Here is a 17,934-nt window from a genome sequence, read left to right as displayed (position 1 = left end):
AGGATCCTTGCCCTTGCTAGTCCTAGCATGTTTTGTTGTCCCACAATAGTTCTTTTTTTAAACTTTCCTCAATTACACAATTTGATCTTGTTCCTACCAGTACCTTTGCTAGTACAACCTAAAACTCAGCAGTTTCACTCTTAGGCATTTACCCAAGAGAAACCAAAGTAGGTACATTTTCCAGAAGACATGTTAAGAATGTTTGCAGTACACTTTGGATGCTTTGGTAATAGCAAAAAAAAAAAAAAAAAAGAAAGAAAGAAACAGCCCAAGTTCCGATGGGCACAGATAAATAATAGTAAGCAAATGTCAAGGACAAAAATTTTGAAGAAAGCCACAGAAGGCAACATATAAAATTATAACCTTCTTATAAAATTAAATTAGATGTACATATGTTTGCTAAGAGATTTTTAAAAGGAGGCTTGATAAACATTAAATTTAGGAGATTGGTTACCTGTGAGAGGGAGAAAGGGGGATAGGATTAGGTTAGGCAAGGGACACATAGGTAAGTTATCAGTGATGTTTATTCTATGATATAAATTGGACAGTGGATTTAGAGATGTTTATTATATAAATTGGTTGAATAAAATAAATGCATAATTAATGTATTACTGTTAAAAATGAATAGCAGGTTTAGAGAGTGTAGAATTCCTCTAAGTAATCCTATGAAGTTTTGAGCAGAAAGGTGACATAATCATAAAATTAATCTGCTGGAAGTGGCCAGAAATTCAGAAGTTAATGATCCTTTGCCAAAATCCAAGTCTGATTTTGATGGGATTCTGGCTCTAGACTCGTGGCAGAAAAAGGGGGGGGGGGGAAAGCAGAGTTAAGAATCGATGGCATTTTTGGTGGAAATACAGAAGGCAAAATGAGAGAGGACTGAAATATGAGGCCAAGAGTTGGTAATCTGGTACAGATTTTCCATCCCCGAATTATTGAAACCAGCATTTTAAATGTTTCATTTTAAGGAAATATGAAGAATATTTAAGCATTTGATGCCATCTCTATATTGGCTACATTTATGCCAAATGATATAGAATGCCTTCATTTTTTGGGCTCTTCCCAGTCCTTACTGTTTTCTGGGAATTGAATACAAGATCAAAGCTGAGACTCTGCAAATAAAGGTCAGGTTTTAGCTACATCTACAAGGTCAATTATATTTTTTATAGCTGACAGATATTATCCAAGTTGTGTGTGTGTGTGTTTATATGTGTGTGTTTAGTGAAAGGAGTACCATTAAAAGATATAAAGGCACATCCCAGCTAAAAAGATTAAAGAACTTCTATTCAAAATTATGGTATACATTATCTCTGCTTGAATGTCAACCATTCTTAAATTCAGAAAACACTTCTATACTAAACATTTCTCTTAAATATTTAAATGTTAGTTTATTTACTGCATTCAATAAAAATAGCAAAACTTATTAGGGAATTCAATCCTGTGGGTTGAGTTGTTAATCCCTGTACTCTATTTATACAATTATTTTTCAGGTTTCTTTCCTATTTTTATCTTGTCCTTCAACTGCAGTATAGTTCACGGTTGCCTATTTTTAGTGCACTCAAGTACCACACCATGGAAATGCTGTCACAGTTCACCATATAACCACAGCAGTACTGGACCGCACCTTGCTTGGCAGCAGGTGGCCAGTGCTTATGTTATCTGTCTTTCAATTTAAAGGGTGAGTCCCAAGTTTTCTATTCTCCTACCATAAAGAATACCCATGTCATTGTGGAAGAAAAGAAAAGCAATAAAACATTTTTATGACCCCTGTATTTTAGAAGAGACCTCAAAAACCTTGTCTAAATTTAAGATAAGACATTTAATACACATGCCAAAGATAAAGTAAGTCATTTTTAGCAACCTTGGGACTTTCGGCTCACTTTTTGTCCCATCCTCATTTGGGGAATCCTAAAAAATCGTTTTATTTTTTAAGAAAAGTCTCAGAGAAATGAGTTTGACTTCTTGAAGATTCTTTGGCAGCTTTCTTTTCTTTTTTAAATTCTTGTCTAGATGAGCTGTCTGCAGAACAAGCCTATATTTATTTAAATATAAATTTAAAATCTGTGCCTCAAGCCTCTTTGATATCTGAGATGGGGCCAAAATGACAAGTGTGTTGAGAGATATCTGGTTAATATTTTTTCAGATTATCCAAATCAACTCACTTGTAGAAGGCTGACAGTGGGATTAGAAGAAAGGAAATCAATATGTAATTATGACATGGTGCTGTGGTATGAGACAACGGTGTATTTGAAATTGGTTTCCTCCTTCCCAACCATCAGTCTGTCGATGCCATCTGTTGCACAATGTGAAGAACAACTGAGCTCATCGTCAACAAACACTGGCTGTTGGTCTCCTCATTTTTTTTTTCTGAGGTACTTGTCTTTATCAAGACAAAGGTCCCTGAAGCATCACAAAGATTTGTGCCTTAAGGAATGTAGCACAATGAAATTAAGATTGTTTTCTTGAAACTTTTAAGTGGTCATAAAGAAATAAGAATAAAATGGAGAAATTATTCCAAGGATGCCTGCCCAACACAATGTCACAGATATGAAATTTCACTTGCTTCATTTAAAAGGGTATGATTCAGTGTAGAAATAACAAAGATTTCAAATCTCAGTTACCAACATGTGGAATAGCAGTGTACTGTGTGGCTTCCCTTGGTTGCAATAGCAGAAGAAAATTACGCATGAATGTTTAAAGAGATGTTAGAACTATGTTATATTATTCATGCTATACCTTCTTTTAGCACTTAACATAATTGTAGTGTAAAAGCTGCTTATCCAATTTTTCCCATGAGGGTAGACTCCATATCTATCTTGTTTGCCCTCTATCCCCAATCCATAACACATCATAACAACAGGAGCTTTTGCCCTTACCATATCTTCATCTAAATGCTTCATTGATGTTAATCATTTAATAAAAAATAACAGTAGGTATTATTATTACCTCTATCTTATAAATGAGGAAGCTGAGGAACAAGTTATCCAAGATTACATATCTAGTAAACAGAAAGCCAGAACATGAACCCAGGCATTTTGACTCTAGAGTCCTCATTCTTCCATATTGCCTGTCATATTAGGCATGCAATAAATGTTTGTTGAAAGAATGCATGAATAAGACAGTAAATTTTGGCTGGGCGCAGTGGTTCACGCCTGTAATGCCAGCACTTTGGGAGGTCGAGGTGGGCAGATCACGAGGTCAAGAGATCGAGGCCATCCTGGCCAACACGGTGAAACCCTATCTCAACTAAAAATACAAAAATTAGCTGGGTCTGGTGGTGCGTGCCTATAGTTCCAGCTACTCGGGAGGCTGAGGCAGGAGAATCACTTGAATCTGGGAGGTGGAGGTTGCAATGAGCCAAGATTACGCCACTGCACTCCAGACTGGCGACAGAACGAGCCTCTGTCTGAAAACAAACAACAACAACAACAAAAAACAAAAAGATAGTAAATTTTATATTTTAGCTTGACTAAATGAGGCATAGACCATTAGAAATACCAATTCTACCTTCCTACAAATCTTATAATAGAGGTACTCAATAGTATTTATAGCATAATAATATGACAATAGCCAGCTTCATTCTTGATGTAATTGTAGAATTCTCTCAAGTTTCTAAAGAGATATTTTTTAAAAATTTGGTTAGGTTTAATTTGCCCAAAGTTGTTTTCATTTCCATTTAAACATATTCTGCCATAAACAATACACAAATATATAAGCACAGAACTCTTTCATAGTACTTGTAAAAGTGGCTTACAAACTTGGAAATTCCTGTGAAGTGAATTCACTGAGTTTATTTATTTATTTTTATTTTTATTTTTTTGAAACAGAGTCTCTGTCACCCAGGCTGCAGTGCAGTGGCCCGATCTCAGCTCACTACAACCTCCGCTCCTGGGTTCAAGTGATTCTCATGCCTCAACCTCCCTAGTAGCTAAGATTACAAACATGCGCCACCACACCCGGCTAATTTTTGTATTTTTAGTGGAGATGAGGTTTCACCATGTTGGCCAGGGTGGTCTCAAGCTCCTGATCTCAAGTGATGTGCCCGCCTCAGCCTCCCAAAGTGCTGGGATTACATGCGTGAGCCACCGCGCCTGGCCTAGCCACCGCGCCCAGCCTTACTGATCGAGCTTAAAAACATTCACCAAGTACCTGCAATATAAAGTACTATGCCTCTAACTAATGCCCCCCTCTCCGTTGCGCCTTTCTTATTCTTTCCGTAGAGGTGAATAAGTCTGGTCATGTTCTCTGATTTTATATTTATTATGTATTTTAAGCTTTATTACTTTTTTCCATTTTAATAGATTTTAACAAGAGAACAGACAAATTTCACTATTTCAGTAATAAGAAAATTCTCATAAGAATCAAGGAATAACAGACATGAATTATGTATACTTATAAAGACAATTGCTTTTTCCAAAATTATATTTCAAGAGAAAAGTTCAGTAACATTTAATTGAAGGCAATTTTTAAATTATTGTTGTTTTTGCTAGAATCAGTTTTATTCAAGAGTGTGTGGGGCTGCAGTTACACAATGCAGGGAGGGTACAGTCTGGACCAGGAAACCAGAAATCTGGGTTATGGGCCTGGGGATGTACCAATTTACTAGGAGACCTTATCCAAGTTACTTCACTTCTCAGAGCCTCAAGTCTTTTATCTGTAATACTAAGGTGTTCTGAAATATCCCTGTCTCTTCCAGAAAACATATATTATAATGAATCATCACACCAATATTGTGAATTTCATAGTGACATTTTTTACAAAGTCATTTTTAAGGGAAGAAGAAAAAAACCCTCTCCTTTCTTGAAATCTAGATTCTATTTAAGTGATACTATTTGTCTATGAAAAATACAATGAGCTATGGTGAAGTGATTTGTGTAAATGATCTCATTCAGGAGGCACTGAAGGGACAGACACTTGTCATTGCCAAGTAAGTCACATTTAAATTCCCTCAAGCCTTGAGAAATAATGTGAGGGAAAGTGCAAAAATAGCACAGTCATTCCTTTGGACTAAGTCAACTCCTAGGCCTCCTGAGAGCACTGCAGCTGTGTGTTCATCTATATGCAAAGAGAAATAAAAAGAATCAACTATATTTGTCACAGGGTACTTTCCTATATACCAGCGTACACCTCTATCAATACATTTTATGCTGAGACTTTCGGTAAGGAAAGACTGACCATACACACTGCCTCATGCACAGATATAGACACATATTGAAGATACTTTCTTTCCGCTGCAATACAGAAAATTGCATGAGCACACACAACCACACTAAACCAACCAGAATGAAACTAGAGGCAGCCGTATCTGATTGAAACTGTGGTGAGAATTGAGATTGACAGAGTTACAGGGCTAGGAGGTTAATGAGTCCATACTCCTGCCTCCAGTCAGAACTGTCCTAAGCCATTCCAAGTAAATGACAGCTCAGCCTCTTGGAAAAAAAAAAAATCTTCATAACGTGCTTCAGTAACCGATTCCATTGTCTAAATGTCCTTATCCTCATAAAGCTCTGGAAGCAATATGAGTCCACATTCTCCTCTGTTTAATCTCTATGTTGACAGATATCGAAAATAATAAATTGACAGAAATGTCAAAGATGATGAGAGCCTTAGGGATGGGTCATGGAACTGGTTATCACCTTTCCAGAGACCTCAGCGGAGAGAATAATTAGCAAGTCTGTTGTGGATTGTGGTTCTAGTTAAAGTAATATTATGAGTCTATTTGTTTTTGCACATAAAATCTGTTATGAACTGCTAAATGAAATTTTGCCTTGCACTTCATAGCAAGGACCACAGACTTAGCAAACACTATCCTGAGCAGAAACATGTCATCAAAGAATAGGTTCTTACATTAAAAAAAACCAAAAAAACAAAAAAGGAAGTGTAGAACTGGTGTGCAAGTAGAACCATACTTCTTTACTAATTATTTTTTGTTATAGTATTCTAATTTATAGATACTTTCGCATATATAATGGTTCTAATAATAGATTACTGCATGCCCTTTACTTCTGAGAATTGGGAGTGATGAAGGTGTTGGCAGCATATATACAGAAAGGAGTAAGAGGTTTGCAAACCAGAGTTCTAATCCCTTGTCTGCTGTTTTATCATCTCTATGGGTTTCAGAATACTGCTTGATGCCTGGACTTCATTGCCCTTACCTGTGAAGTGAGACTAATAACGCCTATTTTACATTGTTCTTGAAGAATGAAATGAGATAATACTGGTGAAAGCACCCAGGACTTGGCAGGCACTAGAATAAATGTCAATTGACCATGAATCTGATCTGCCACCATTGCTTTTCTTTCTTCTCCATTCCTCATGAGTTCTGAGAAGTAATTGAGTGTGCGACAAACTTTCCTCTTCTGAGCATGTCACTAGCCTTGGTTTCTGCTTCCATTTGGCCTCTCTTCTCTGTTGCTGATCACCATGCAGGCTCGTGGGGGGAAATTTCCCACAGGGACATCAGGGGCAAAGGCAAGGAGGCCTTCTCATCCCAACTTAAAACTGATGTTGGATTTTAACTTGAATTTTTAAAAATCTGCACATGTTACATTTTGCTAAGTAAAAGTAGATGGAATTCAGGTTCTAAAACACTGTATTCATTTTTAGAAAGCCATAACAGAACTTCTTTGTGCAAAGGATAAAGAGACTGATTCAAAGATAGACTACTTTTTAATTCACAAGAGTGAGCAATAAGATTGCTATTATTCATTGTTAGCTAGAAATGCTATTATCTTCATTATTTGGAATAGATTGAAAAAACTTATTATCAGAGAAATATGTTCTTATACATATAAAAGATAGATGTAGAGATAATAAAACATCACTCCTAATTTTATGATCCAGAAACAACCACTGATAATATTTATGCACTTTTTTTTCTCTTTTTCTACATATATTCTGATGGGAAGGACTGCTTTCAAGTTCAAATTCTTCCACTTACTGGTCAGTCTTTGCAAGTTATTTAGGTTCTCTAAGCATCTGTCACTGCATCTGAAAACTGGTACCAACTTTATAGAGTGCTTGTGAAGATTAATAAGAAAATGCATATAAAACACTCAATACTGAATGTGGTACAGAATAAGCTTTCAATCATGTCAGCTGCTGTTATGATGATCTTTATTACCTGTATTATATTTTCAATGGAAAAATAACAGTTCAAGGAGCGGCAATGACAGTCACTAGCAAGCTATTTTGACTTGGGCATTTGGAGTTGGTGCAATACAGAAAGTCAGGTTTCTCACGTAACAACAACAACAAAAAGACAATTTACTTAATGCTTTACTGTGTGATCCCAGATACTGTAATATCATAACTTATTTAATCCTTACAACAGACGTATGAGAAACATTATTATTATTCCCATTTACAGATGAGTAAACTGAGTCAAAGGTTAAGCCACATGCAAATTTTCACAGTGAAGTGGCAAAACTGGGATGTGAATGGAATCAATTGAACCAGATAGATATGTACCAAGAAAAGAATTAGATAGATGGCCTATCCTTTTAGAAAGAATGTTTTGCAGTGTTCCCAATTGGGTACATCCAGCAAAGTTACAGGGCTTCACATTCAGTCCATTTCTTCTGAACTTTGTGGGTAGCTAGAAGTGGTTGGGCAGCAAGCAGTGTTCTTGGAAAAATAGATGTGTATTACTCTTGGAAACAGACCATGTTGCAAGAAAGTCTTTGGCATAAAACAAGGCTGAGTATACACGGTTGTCTCTTATATGGCATTGGTTTGGAAACATAAGTGGACAAGCCAAACCCTATAAGTCTCCCTTTTCCTTTGAATTGAATTCCAGAATGTGTTTTTACACTTGATCTCAGCCAAAAGGCTGAGAAGCAATCAGAATGTGTTTTTTTATATTACCAGGTAGCATTCATGTTTGTCCTTATTTATTCCTGCATAATATTTCATTCAGTGGATGTAACAAAGGCTATTGAATGAAAACAAGATTCCTCATTCATTCCAAACTAAGTTAAAAATCCTATGCTCTCTGAGTTCATCAACTCTTCCCTTTCGGATAATGAGGAAAAAAAGAGAACAAAAGTATCTAAAAACACAAGACGAACGAATGATAAACAATAATTGCTGTCAACTTTTGGGGGAAAAACTACTATGTTCAGCTATTGCTAAGGACAGGATAAATTGGTACATTCCTGTTAGAAAACAATTTAGCAACACTTATGAAGTGTACTGTAAATGTACTGTAACTGTTCATACCGTTCATACCACTTGGCACAGGTTCTCCCATTCCTGGGAATTTATCCTAAGGCAATAATTAAAAAGAAAAAAAGTATATAAATTCAGGCAGAACTCAAATGAAGTGTTAATTATAAATGAAACCCAAGGAGCAAACTGATGGTTCAACAATAGACAAGTAGATAAATAAACATCGACAGAATGTTTTGCTCCTTCAAATAATTATAATCATGAACGAGAAAATAACAGAGAAAAAGGAAAAGTTAAAAAGCAGGGCACTAAATATACAGGCATACCTCATTTCACTGTGCTTTGCTTAATTGCACTTCACAAACATTGGATTTTTTACAAATTGAAGGTTAGTGGCAACCCTGCATCAGGTAATTTGATTAGTGCAATTTTTCCAACAGCATGTGCTCACTTCATGTCCTTGTGTCACACTTTTGTAATTGTAAAATGTAAAACAACTGAGAAATGTTGTATGTGTTCTGACTGCTCCAACAACCAGCCATTCCCCCATCTCTCTTGTCTCCTCAGGCCTCCCTATTTCCTGAGACGCAACATATTGAAACTAGGCCAATTAACCCTACAGTGGCCTCTAAGTGTTCAAGTGAAAGAAAGAGTTAAAGGCTCTCACTTTGAACCAAAAGCTAGGAATGATTAAGTTTAGTGAGGAAGGCATGTCAAAAGCCGAGACAGGCTGGGCGTAGTGGCTCACACCTGTAATCTCAGCACTTTGGGAGGCCAAGGCGGGTAGATCACCTGAGGTCCGGAGTTCATGACCAGCCTGGCCAACATGGTGAAACCCCACCTCTACAAAAAATACAAAAGTTAGCAGGGAGTGGTGGTGCATGCCTGTAGTCCCAGCTACTTGGGAGGCTGAGGCAGGACAATCATGAACTGGAAAATAACAGAGAAACTGGAAAATAACAGAGAAACTGGAAAATAACAGAGGTTGCAGTGAGCTGAGCTCACGCCACTGCCCTCCAGCCTGGGCGATAGAGTGAGACTCCATCTCAAAAAAAAAAAAAAAAAAAAAAAGCCGAGACAGGCTTATTATACCAAACAGCCAAGTTGTGAATGCAAATGAAAAGATCGTAAAGGAAATGAAAAGTGCTACTCCAGTGAACACATGAATGATAAGAAAGCAAAGCAGCCTTATTGCTGATATGGAGACAGTTTAGTGGTCTGGCTAGAAGATCAAAGCAGCCACAACATACCCTTGAGCCAAAACCTAATCCAGAGCAACATCCTAACTCTCTTCCTCAATTCTATGAAGGCTGAGAGAGATGAAGCTATAGAAGAAAAATGTGAAGCTAGGAGAGGTTAGTTCACAAGGTTTAACAAAAGAAGCTGTCTCTGTAACAGAAAAGTGTAAAGTGAAGCAGCAAGTGCTGATGTAGAAGCTGCAGCAAGCTATGCAGAAGATCTAGATTAGATCATTGATGAAGGCGGGGCTACACTAAATAACAGATTTTTAACATAGACAAAACAGCCTTCTCTTGGAAGAAAATGCCATCTAGGACTTTTATAGCTAGAGAGAAGTCAATGAATGGCTTCAAAGCTTCAGTGAACAGGCTGACTCTCTTGTTAGGGGCTAATGGAACTGGTGACTTTAAGTTGAAACCAATGCTCATTTAGCATTCCAAAAAATATGAGCGTCCTTCATAATTATGCTATATCTACTGTGCCTGTGCTCAAAACACCAAAGCATGGATGACAGCACCTCTGTTTACAGCACGGATTACTGAATATTTTAAGCCCACCGTTGACATCAATTGCTTAGAAAAAAAGATCCATTTCAAAATATTACTTTTCATTCATAATGCACCTAGTCACCCAGGACCTCTGTTGAAGATATATAAAGAGATTAATATTTAACATATAATATTAAATAAATATCTTATTATTTAAGAAATACATTTTGTGGGGCTATACCTTACATAGTTATTCTTCTGATGGATCCAAGGAAAGTAAAAACCTTCTGGAAAAGATTCACCATTCTAGATGCCATTAAGAACATTTGTGATTCATGGGAAGAAGTAAAAACAGCAACATTAAAAAGAGTTTGGAAGAAGTTGATTCCAACCCTCATGGATGACTTGGAAGGGTTCAAGACTCCAGTAGAGGAAATCACAGCAGATGTGGTAGAAATAACAAGAGAGCTAGAATTAGAAGTGGAGCCTGAAGATGTGACTGGATTGCCACAATCTCATGAGAAAACTTGAACAGTTGAGGAGTTGCTTCTTATGGAAGAGCAAAGAAAGTGTTTTTTTTGAGATGGAAATGACAACAAAGGATTTAGATATTACACAAACTTAGTTGAAAAAGCATCGGCAGGTTTTGAGAAGACTGACTCAAATTTTGAAAGAAGTCCTACTGTGGGTAAAATGTTATCAAACAGCATTGCATGCTACAGATAAATCTTTTGTGAAAGGCAGAGTTTGTTAGTGTGGCAAGCTTCACTGGTATATTATTTTAAGAAATTACCAGAACCACCTCAGCCTCCAGCAAACACCATCTTGATTTATCAGCAGCCATCAACATTGAGGCAAGACCTTCTACTAGCAAAAACATTACGACTTACTGAAGATTCAGATGATCGTTAGCATTTTTTAGCAATATAGTATTTTTAAGGTATGTACATTGTTTTTTAGACATAATGTTATTGCACAATTACTAGACTATAGTATAGTGTGTCCATAACTTTTATATGTACTGGGCAACCAAAAAATTTGTGTGACTTGCTTAATTGCAATATTTATTATATTGTAGTGGTCTAGAATGGAACCTGCAGTATCTCTGAGGTATAACTATACTTCATGTTTAGAGTTTTATTTTATTTTCTAATTGACATATAATAATTATACATATCTATGGGGTACATAGTGATGTTTCAATACATAAACTATATAGTGATCAATCAGCTTAATTATATGTATCACACATCATCTCAAACATTTATTTATTTTTGTTAGGAACATTCAATATTATTCTAGCTATTTGAAACTATATAATATACTATTGTTAACTATCATCATTCTAAAGTAGAACACTAGCACTCTCAATCTGTTTTCTCACTAGGATGGATAATGCATCTGTAAACCTGAAACGTACCCATTCTCCTTGAAGGCAAATGGTAAGGTCTGCAGTTTTTTATGTGTTTGGTTAAATAGTTATGGTTGCTGGAGGTGAGAAGAGGAAAACTGACATACTCTTCTAATGCCAAAAAACCCACATACTCTTCCTCCCTTTATTTAGCTCATTTATTAATTATTTTGCATTTCTCAAACAACATTTGAATTAATTTAATTAAAAAATAGCTACCATCCAGCTTATGGTAGGTAATATTGAATAAATAGCAGCAATGGTGTTAAAACAGGAATATCAACTATGTAACTTTTTTCTTTCCAAATTAGCCATTTTAGAAAAGATTGATAATAAATTTCTGGGGTAGGGTTTTCAATCTTTTTGAAGTAAGATTTCACTTCAAAAATTATGCCATGTCTTTTTTTTTTTTTTAAACTACAGTAGACACTTATGTTACTCTTTCCTGTTACTGACTGTTTTTCGTGACCATCAACATGAATTTCAGGCTCCCTTTTCAGTAGCTAGTCATTCTTTCGTTCTTTTTTTTTTTTTTTTTTTTTTTTTTGACACAGAATCTTGCTCTGTCACCCCAGTCTGGAGTGCAGTGGTGCGATTTCGGCTCACTGCAACCTCTGTCCCTGGGTTCAAATGATTCTCATGTCTCAGCCTCCGGAGCAGCTGGAATTACAGGCGCCCGCCACCACACCTGGCTAATTTTTGTATTTTTAATAGAGATGGCGTTTTGCCATGTTGGCCAGGCTGGTCTCGAACTCCTGACCTCAAGTGATCTGCTCGCCTTGGCCTCCCAAAGTTCTAGGATTACAGGCGTGAGCCACTGTGCCCAACCCACTTTTGTTTTCCTTTATCTGCCATCTTGATATGACCATTTAACCTTTCATTTCTATTTGTTGATTCTCTCGTGTACTTTTTCTTTCACCCTGTTTTGTGTATTTTTTAAAGGCACCCTGGCTAACTAGCCACACTTTCATTTTTCAGTTTTGGACATAAAGGTTAACTCAATGCCAGCTCTTAAACAGCACTTTATTTGGTTAAATAATTTATCAGGAGAACTAAATGACCATGGTTTTGTGTCACTAAGAACATCTTCTCGTTATTCTCATCTTGTATTCAAATGCTCTGTTGTAAATAGAGAAAATGCTTTTAATTTCTTTTTATTTATTCAATATAAATAGACACCTTATGAAGAAATTAACCGTTCTTCCTCACCTGATATTAAAAGTTTTGTCACTTAGTTTATACAGTTTAGTCTTACGGTTGAATAGTACTTATATATTTTAATCATGTTGGAGTAAACTAGCCAGGTATTCATTGACTTTGTCTGCAATGACTGATTATCCCTCATTTTGTGTGGCTGTTGATTTATTTTTTGAGTTATTCATATGGAAATACTTTCTTTCCCAAGTAGATCATTGCCCTAAAGTACTTTTCAATGTAAGAAATATAATATTGAACTTTTCATTTTGTCATGAAGTCTCAAATATAGGCAATGACTCTAATGTGACTCTATTCTTTGATTTGTGTCTTTTAACATCTGAAAATACTAGCTATTAGGAAAGAAAATTATGGCTCTCCAAATGGTAATGTAACACCATGGGATGACTCCCTTGTTTTCATAGATGACATGTTAGTGCTTATCTATACTTTAACCATCATAGGTGACTGCTTGAGCAGTGTCATCAGGGAATAGTGTGCAAATACATAGAACTTCATTTAACAATACTCAGTGGGATAGAACAGGAAGCAAAACCTTACCCTCTCTGCATTATAGGCTTTTCTGCAAAATGGGAAGCTGTCACTTCATCTGTGAAGCCTCTTCTAGGTATAAAGTCTCCAATAACTCTGATTGTTTTTATTTTAAGTATAAGATTATACATTTTAGTAAAAGCAAAAAGGATTTTAAAGCTTATTTTCATTTATTTTTAATTTCAATTTTATTTTAGATCAGAGGGTACATATGCAGATCTGTTACAACGGTATACTGTGTGAAGTTTGGGCTTCCATTTATCTTGTCACACAAATAGTGAACATAGTACCCAATAGGAAGTTTTTTAGTCCTTGCTTTCTCACTTCTCTAATTTGGTGTTCCCAGTATCTATTGTTCCCATCCTTATGTCTATGTGTACCCAAGATTTAGCTCCACTTATAAGTGAAAACATGCAATATTTGATTTTCTGTTCCTGTGCTAATTTGCTTAGGATAATGGCCTCCAGGGGCATCCATGTTTATGCAAAGGGCCTGATTTCATTCTTTTTTATGGCTGTGAAGTATTCCATGGTGTATATGTACCACATATTCTTTATCCAATCCAGCATCAATGAGCACCCAGGTTGATTCCATGTCTTTGCTGTGGTGAATTCTGTTGCATAGTTGTTGGTAGAACAATTTATTTTCCTTTGGGTACATATGCAGTAATGGGAGTGCTGGGGTGAATTGTAGTTCTATTTTTAAATACTTGAGAAACCTCCAAACTGCTTTCCACAGTGGCTAAACTAATTTACATTCCTACCAACAGTGAACAAGCATTCAAAAAGGACTTTAAAAAAATAAAGATATTTTAAATGACTCATGGCTCAATATTTAGAATTTATTGTGGTAGACAATAACTGGTGAATATTAGGGATATGTTGGATTATAGCTATAGCTACCTTTATTTACATTTTCAAATGTATGTGCATTGAAGAAAGAAATTTAAATGTGCAGGTTGCCCTATGCCCTCAGAATATTAAACGAAGGCAATAAAACATGATAAAACAAAACAAAATGGAAATTAGAAGTTTTTACATATTGACTAAAACCCTGCCCTGAAAAGTCCAATGCATACATTTAATATGTCTACTACCATGAAACTGAGATGAAAGGATGTTGCCATGATATTATACTGACTGTATTAGGCTCTTCTTGCATTGCTATAAAGAAATACCCAGGGCAGGGTAATTTATAAAGAAAAGAGATTTAATTGACTCATCATTCTGCAGGCTGTACAAGCATGGTGCCAGCATCTGCTTAACTTCTGGGGAGGTCTCTGGGAGCTTTGACTTATGGCGGAAGGCAAGATGGGGGCAGGCATGTCACGTGGCCAGAACAGGAGCAAGAGAGAGAATGTGAGGGGAGTTGTCACACACTTTTAGTCAACCAGATCTCCCAAGAGTTCAGTCACTATGATGAGGACAGCACCAAAGGGATAATGCTAACCCAGCACCAAAGGGATAATGGTAAACCGTTAATGAGAAAGCCACTCCCATGATCCAAACATCTCCCACTAGGCCCCACCTCCAACACTAGGCATTACATTTCAACATGAGATTTGGCAGGGACATATATTGAAATGATATCAACTCTTCAGAAAATCCAACATTAAAAATGCTAAATGCATAACAGAAGTTAAGTTTATTAGTTCCATGTTACACAGGGAGTACTTCTAGGTTTTCTTTGAAAGGAGCCATTTATGATTCCTTCATTAGTGCATTTATAATATGATTCCATGTGCAAAATTTCCATTTCCACACAGTTTCTTGGTAACAAATCTCTTGTGTGAAGCAAGGTCTACTTGTAATCTTATGCTTTACTAAGCAAGGCTGAGTAGCCTCAAGGTCATTCAGACAAGTTTTTGGCTTCTGTGAGAAGACAGACCCAAGCTATTTAAGGAATATCTGGCTGCTGGAGAGCCTGAAGCCAAATTTGCAGCTCATCACTAGCAAGTGTATGTTTTTTAGATGTTAACTCGACTTCCGGCTCCATCTAACTTTTCCATACTTATTTTTTCCTTTACCTTGTTTAAAAATACTCTCAATTCAAAACATTTTGAATTTCTCTATATTAAAAACAATATCAGTAACCTGCCTTAAGTTCCTTTTGATGCATATCTGGATATGAATTTAAAAACAAGAGTGAATAATTTGTGTGATTATTAGGAAGCTCAAAAGAGCAGAATTAAGAAACAGCCTATTGCCAAAATTATTTTTATGCTAGAATCAAAAATGAATAACCATAAAAAAATTACTTCTTAACAAGAAATAACTTATTTGTTGAAAAACACAAATAATTAAATATGCCTTAAGTTAAATATATGGCTTTACTTGAAGTAATCCTAATACTATAGTACTTACTTATAAATTAAATTCCAAACAGTTTATGGATCTGCAAAAGATTATGACATTTTGAAAACTCTATTTCAATATTTAAAATGGCACATTGAAGTGTGATTCTCATGAAAATACCTATGACATCTACATTAATACACACTGGAAAGATAGTAATCAGTGAACTTCTGTGATTTCCACATGAATCAACAGTGGAACATTGCTTAATCTACCACTCAATTACATCATGTTTAATTTATGTGGAAATGTTTGGAAATGCTTAAAATGTCAGTGGTAAATCATTTTACAGTCTTAATTAAACACTTTTCTATGATAAATTGCTCTATAAACAAAGTAAAATACTATTCTTACATAACTATCAATTTATTGTGAAAGACTTCAACCCCAAATCATTATAGTTTCTTCTTTGTATGAGCCAAAGCTTGTATCCTTCAAGGATTCATTTTCTTGTCATGTGGCAAATAATTTTAATACTCATAAAATGCTTATTTCCATCCCATAGCTGGTTATCATTTTTTTAAACTCACAATATTTATTTCTTAATATATAACTATCATAATGAGTTATAGAGTCTCCAAAAATGATTAATTCTTAAACTTTGACACTCTTTCCCCCAATAATAAGGTACTGAATGTAATATACTAAAGAGTAATGTTCTCCTCCCAAACTCCATTACTTTTATTATAAAGAATATTTAAGAAAGGAGTTCAATTTCACGGTAGAAACTAGTTGAAATGTAATTTTTATGTTTGGCACATGAAAGATTTTATGTTAAGCTGAGACATAAATGTTTTGAATCAGAAAAATACTATCTAAAATCAATAACTTCACAGGTACAGTCTCTATAACTATAAAATCCAGGAAATGAGAGTCCCATTAGGGTTTAAATCACTATTTGATTAAATGTTTCAATCAAACCCATTTTGTAATGTTTTATATGCACACTTACCTAAAATGTAGTATTATTCAAGAGCTATGATTGCTGTATGTAATGTAATTTAGTTAAAATGGATGCAAATTCATATGATTCCAGTTACATATGAACTTAAAATTAGATGTCTGCTGCTTTTTGTATCATTTTCCAGAAAAATGAGTCAACAACCAATTAGGAAACTGTACCAGTCAACTCTTGGTTACAAATTGACAGAAACCATTAATAACAAAGCAACACAGTATGAGTATAATACACCAAAAGGAACATAGGTAGTGTACTACTGGGCTTGTTTTTCAGCTGAGGCCTCAATGGAACTTTATGAGTCTCCTCCTCTACTTCACTTCCTTTGCCTTCAGTTTGAATCTCACTGGGTCAGAGTGAGGGAACTGAACCCCTCGTGGCCCTCCTGAATCAGGTTGCAGTATAATTTCGTTGACACTTTCTCCCAATCCCCAAGTATAGCAGTAACTCTACTTTCCCCCAAGAGGAACAAGAAAACACAATAACACATTAACAACAGTGACAATCTTTTTATTTCCCTGTTTACTTACGGCATTAAAACTCCAAACTCGTACAGCCTTAATTTCCAAATCAATGCAATATTACTGTGTCTCTTGGTAGAGAATTCCCCTTTTCTTGGTGCTATGCTATCAGAGTCCAAAATCAAAAGGACAGAAAGCAGACAATTAGAATGTGTCAATAAGTGTAATCTCAAAGGCTTGCATCCCAGTTTCCAGTTCTAGGACTCCACATGCATATATTTTAGCTAAGGGGGTAAAAGAATGCCATGTGGTAGTCACTTATTCAGAACATAAACTGTATTCTGCAGGACAGTACCTCAAATTTGCAAGCTATTGACTCTGAATGAAGCTCATCTGAGTTTTCATGGAGTATGCAATACCCACAAATCCCTTGAACATTAGCTCATTGCTTTGTTTCTCTATAAAGTTATTTCCTTTAAACTGAAGCAACTTTGTGTGGGATACCATGCCCTTGCATATGGTAGACAATCTATAGATAGAGCAAGGACAGAGAAAAATGATCAATAAAAGAAAAAAAATCCAGAATAAATATTTATTGCAAGAAGGAAAGATTTCTGCTACTCACTCCTTATTCCCTAAAAGATGGCAGTTGCCCACTCCGGACAACCTGACACCAAATAGTTCTTTGGTCCTTCTAGGTATAATGCTTATAAGGACTTATGATGGTCTACTGCTATTAGAAAATGGAGTTACAATAATACAGGGAAGAGATCTTACTGTGTGGACATCTCATGATGTGAACGGCATACTCACTGCTAAAGGAGACTTGTAGCTGTCAGACAACCATTTACTTAAACATCAGGCTCTGTTACTTGAAGGGCCAGTGCTGCGACTGCACACTTGTGCAACTCTTAACCCAGCCACATTTCTTCCAGACAATGAAGAAAAGATAGAACATAACTGTCAACAAGTAATTGCTCAAACCTATGCCACTCGAGGGGACCTTTTAGTGTTTCCCTTAACTGATCCTGACCTCAACTTGTATACTGATGGAAGTTCCTTTGTGGAAAAAGGACTTCAAAAAGCGGGGTATGCAGTGGTCAGTGAT

General features: G+C 35.9%; 1 protein-coding gene across 7 annotated transcripts in view; it reads left to right on the top strand.

The window, feature by feature from the left end:
• Positions 1–17,934, top strand: part of COBLL1 (cordon-bleu WH2 repeat protein like 1) — a 193,748-nt gene that overhangs the window by 164,234 nt on the left and 11,580 nt on the right. For all 7 annotated transcript variants that reach the window (XM_063595414.1, XM_063595413.1, XM_063595412.1 and 4 more), the window contains one exon: positions 11,284–11,338. In XM_063595414.1, the coding sequence (XP_063451484.1) occupies positions 11,284–11,292 (9 nt within the window). In that variant the 3' untranslated portion in view covers positions 11,293–11,338. The remainder of the gene's footprint in view (positions 1–11,283; positions 11,339–17,934) is intronic.

This window comes from Pan paniscus, chromosome 13 (genome assembly GCF_029289425.2).
Source record: "Pan paniscus chromosome 13, NHGRI_mPanPan1-v2.0_pri, whole genome shotgun sequence".
Classification (NCBI taxonomy): Eukaryota; Metazoa; Chordata; class Mammalia; order Primates; family Hominidae; genus Pan; species Pan paniscus.
Note: the sequence above shows the minus strand (reverse complement) of the source record. Positions and strands in the feature narration are given on the sequence as shown.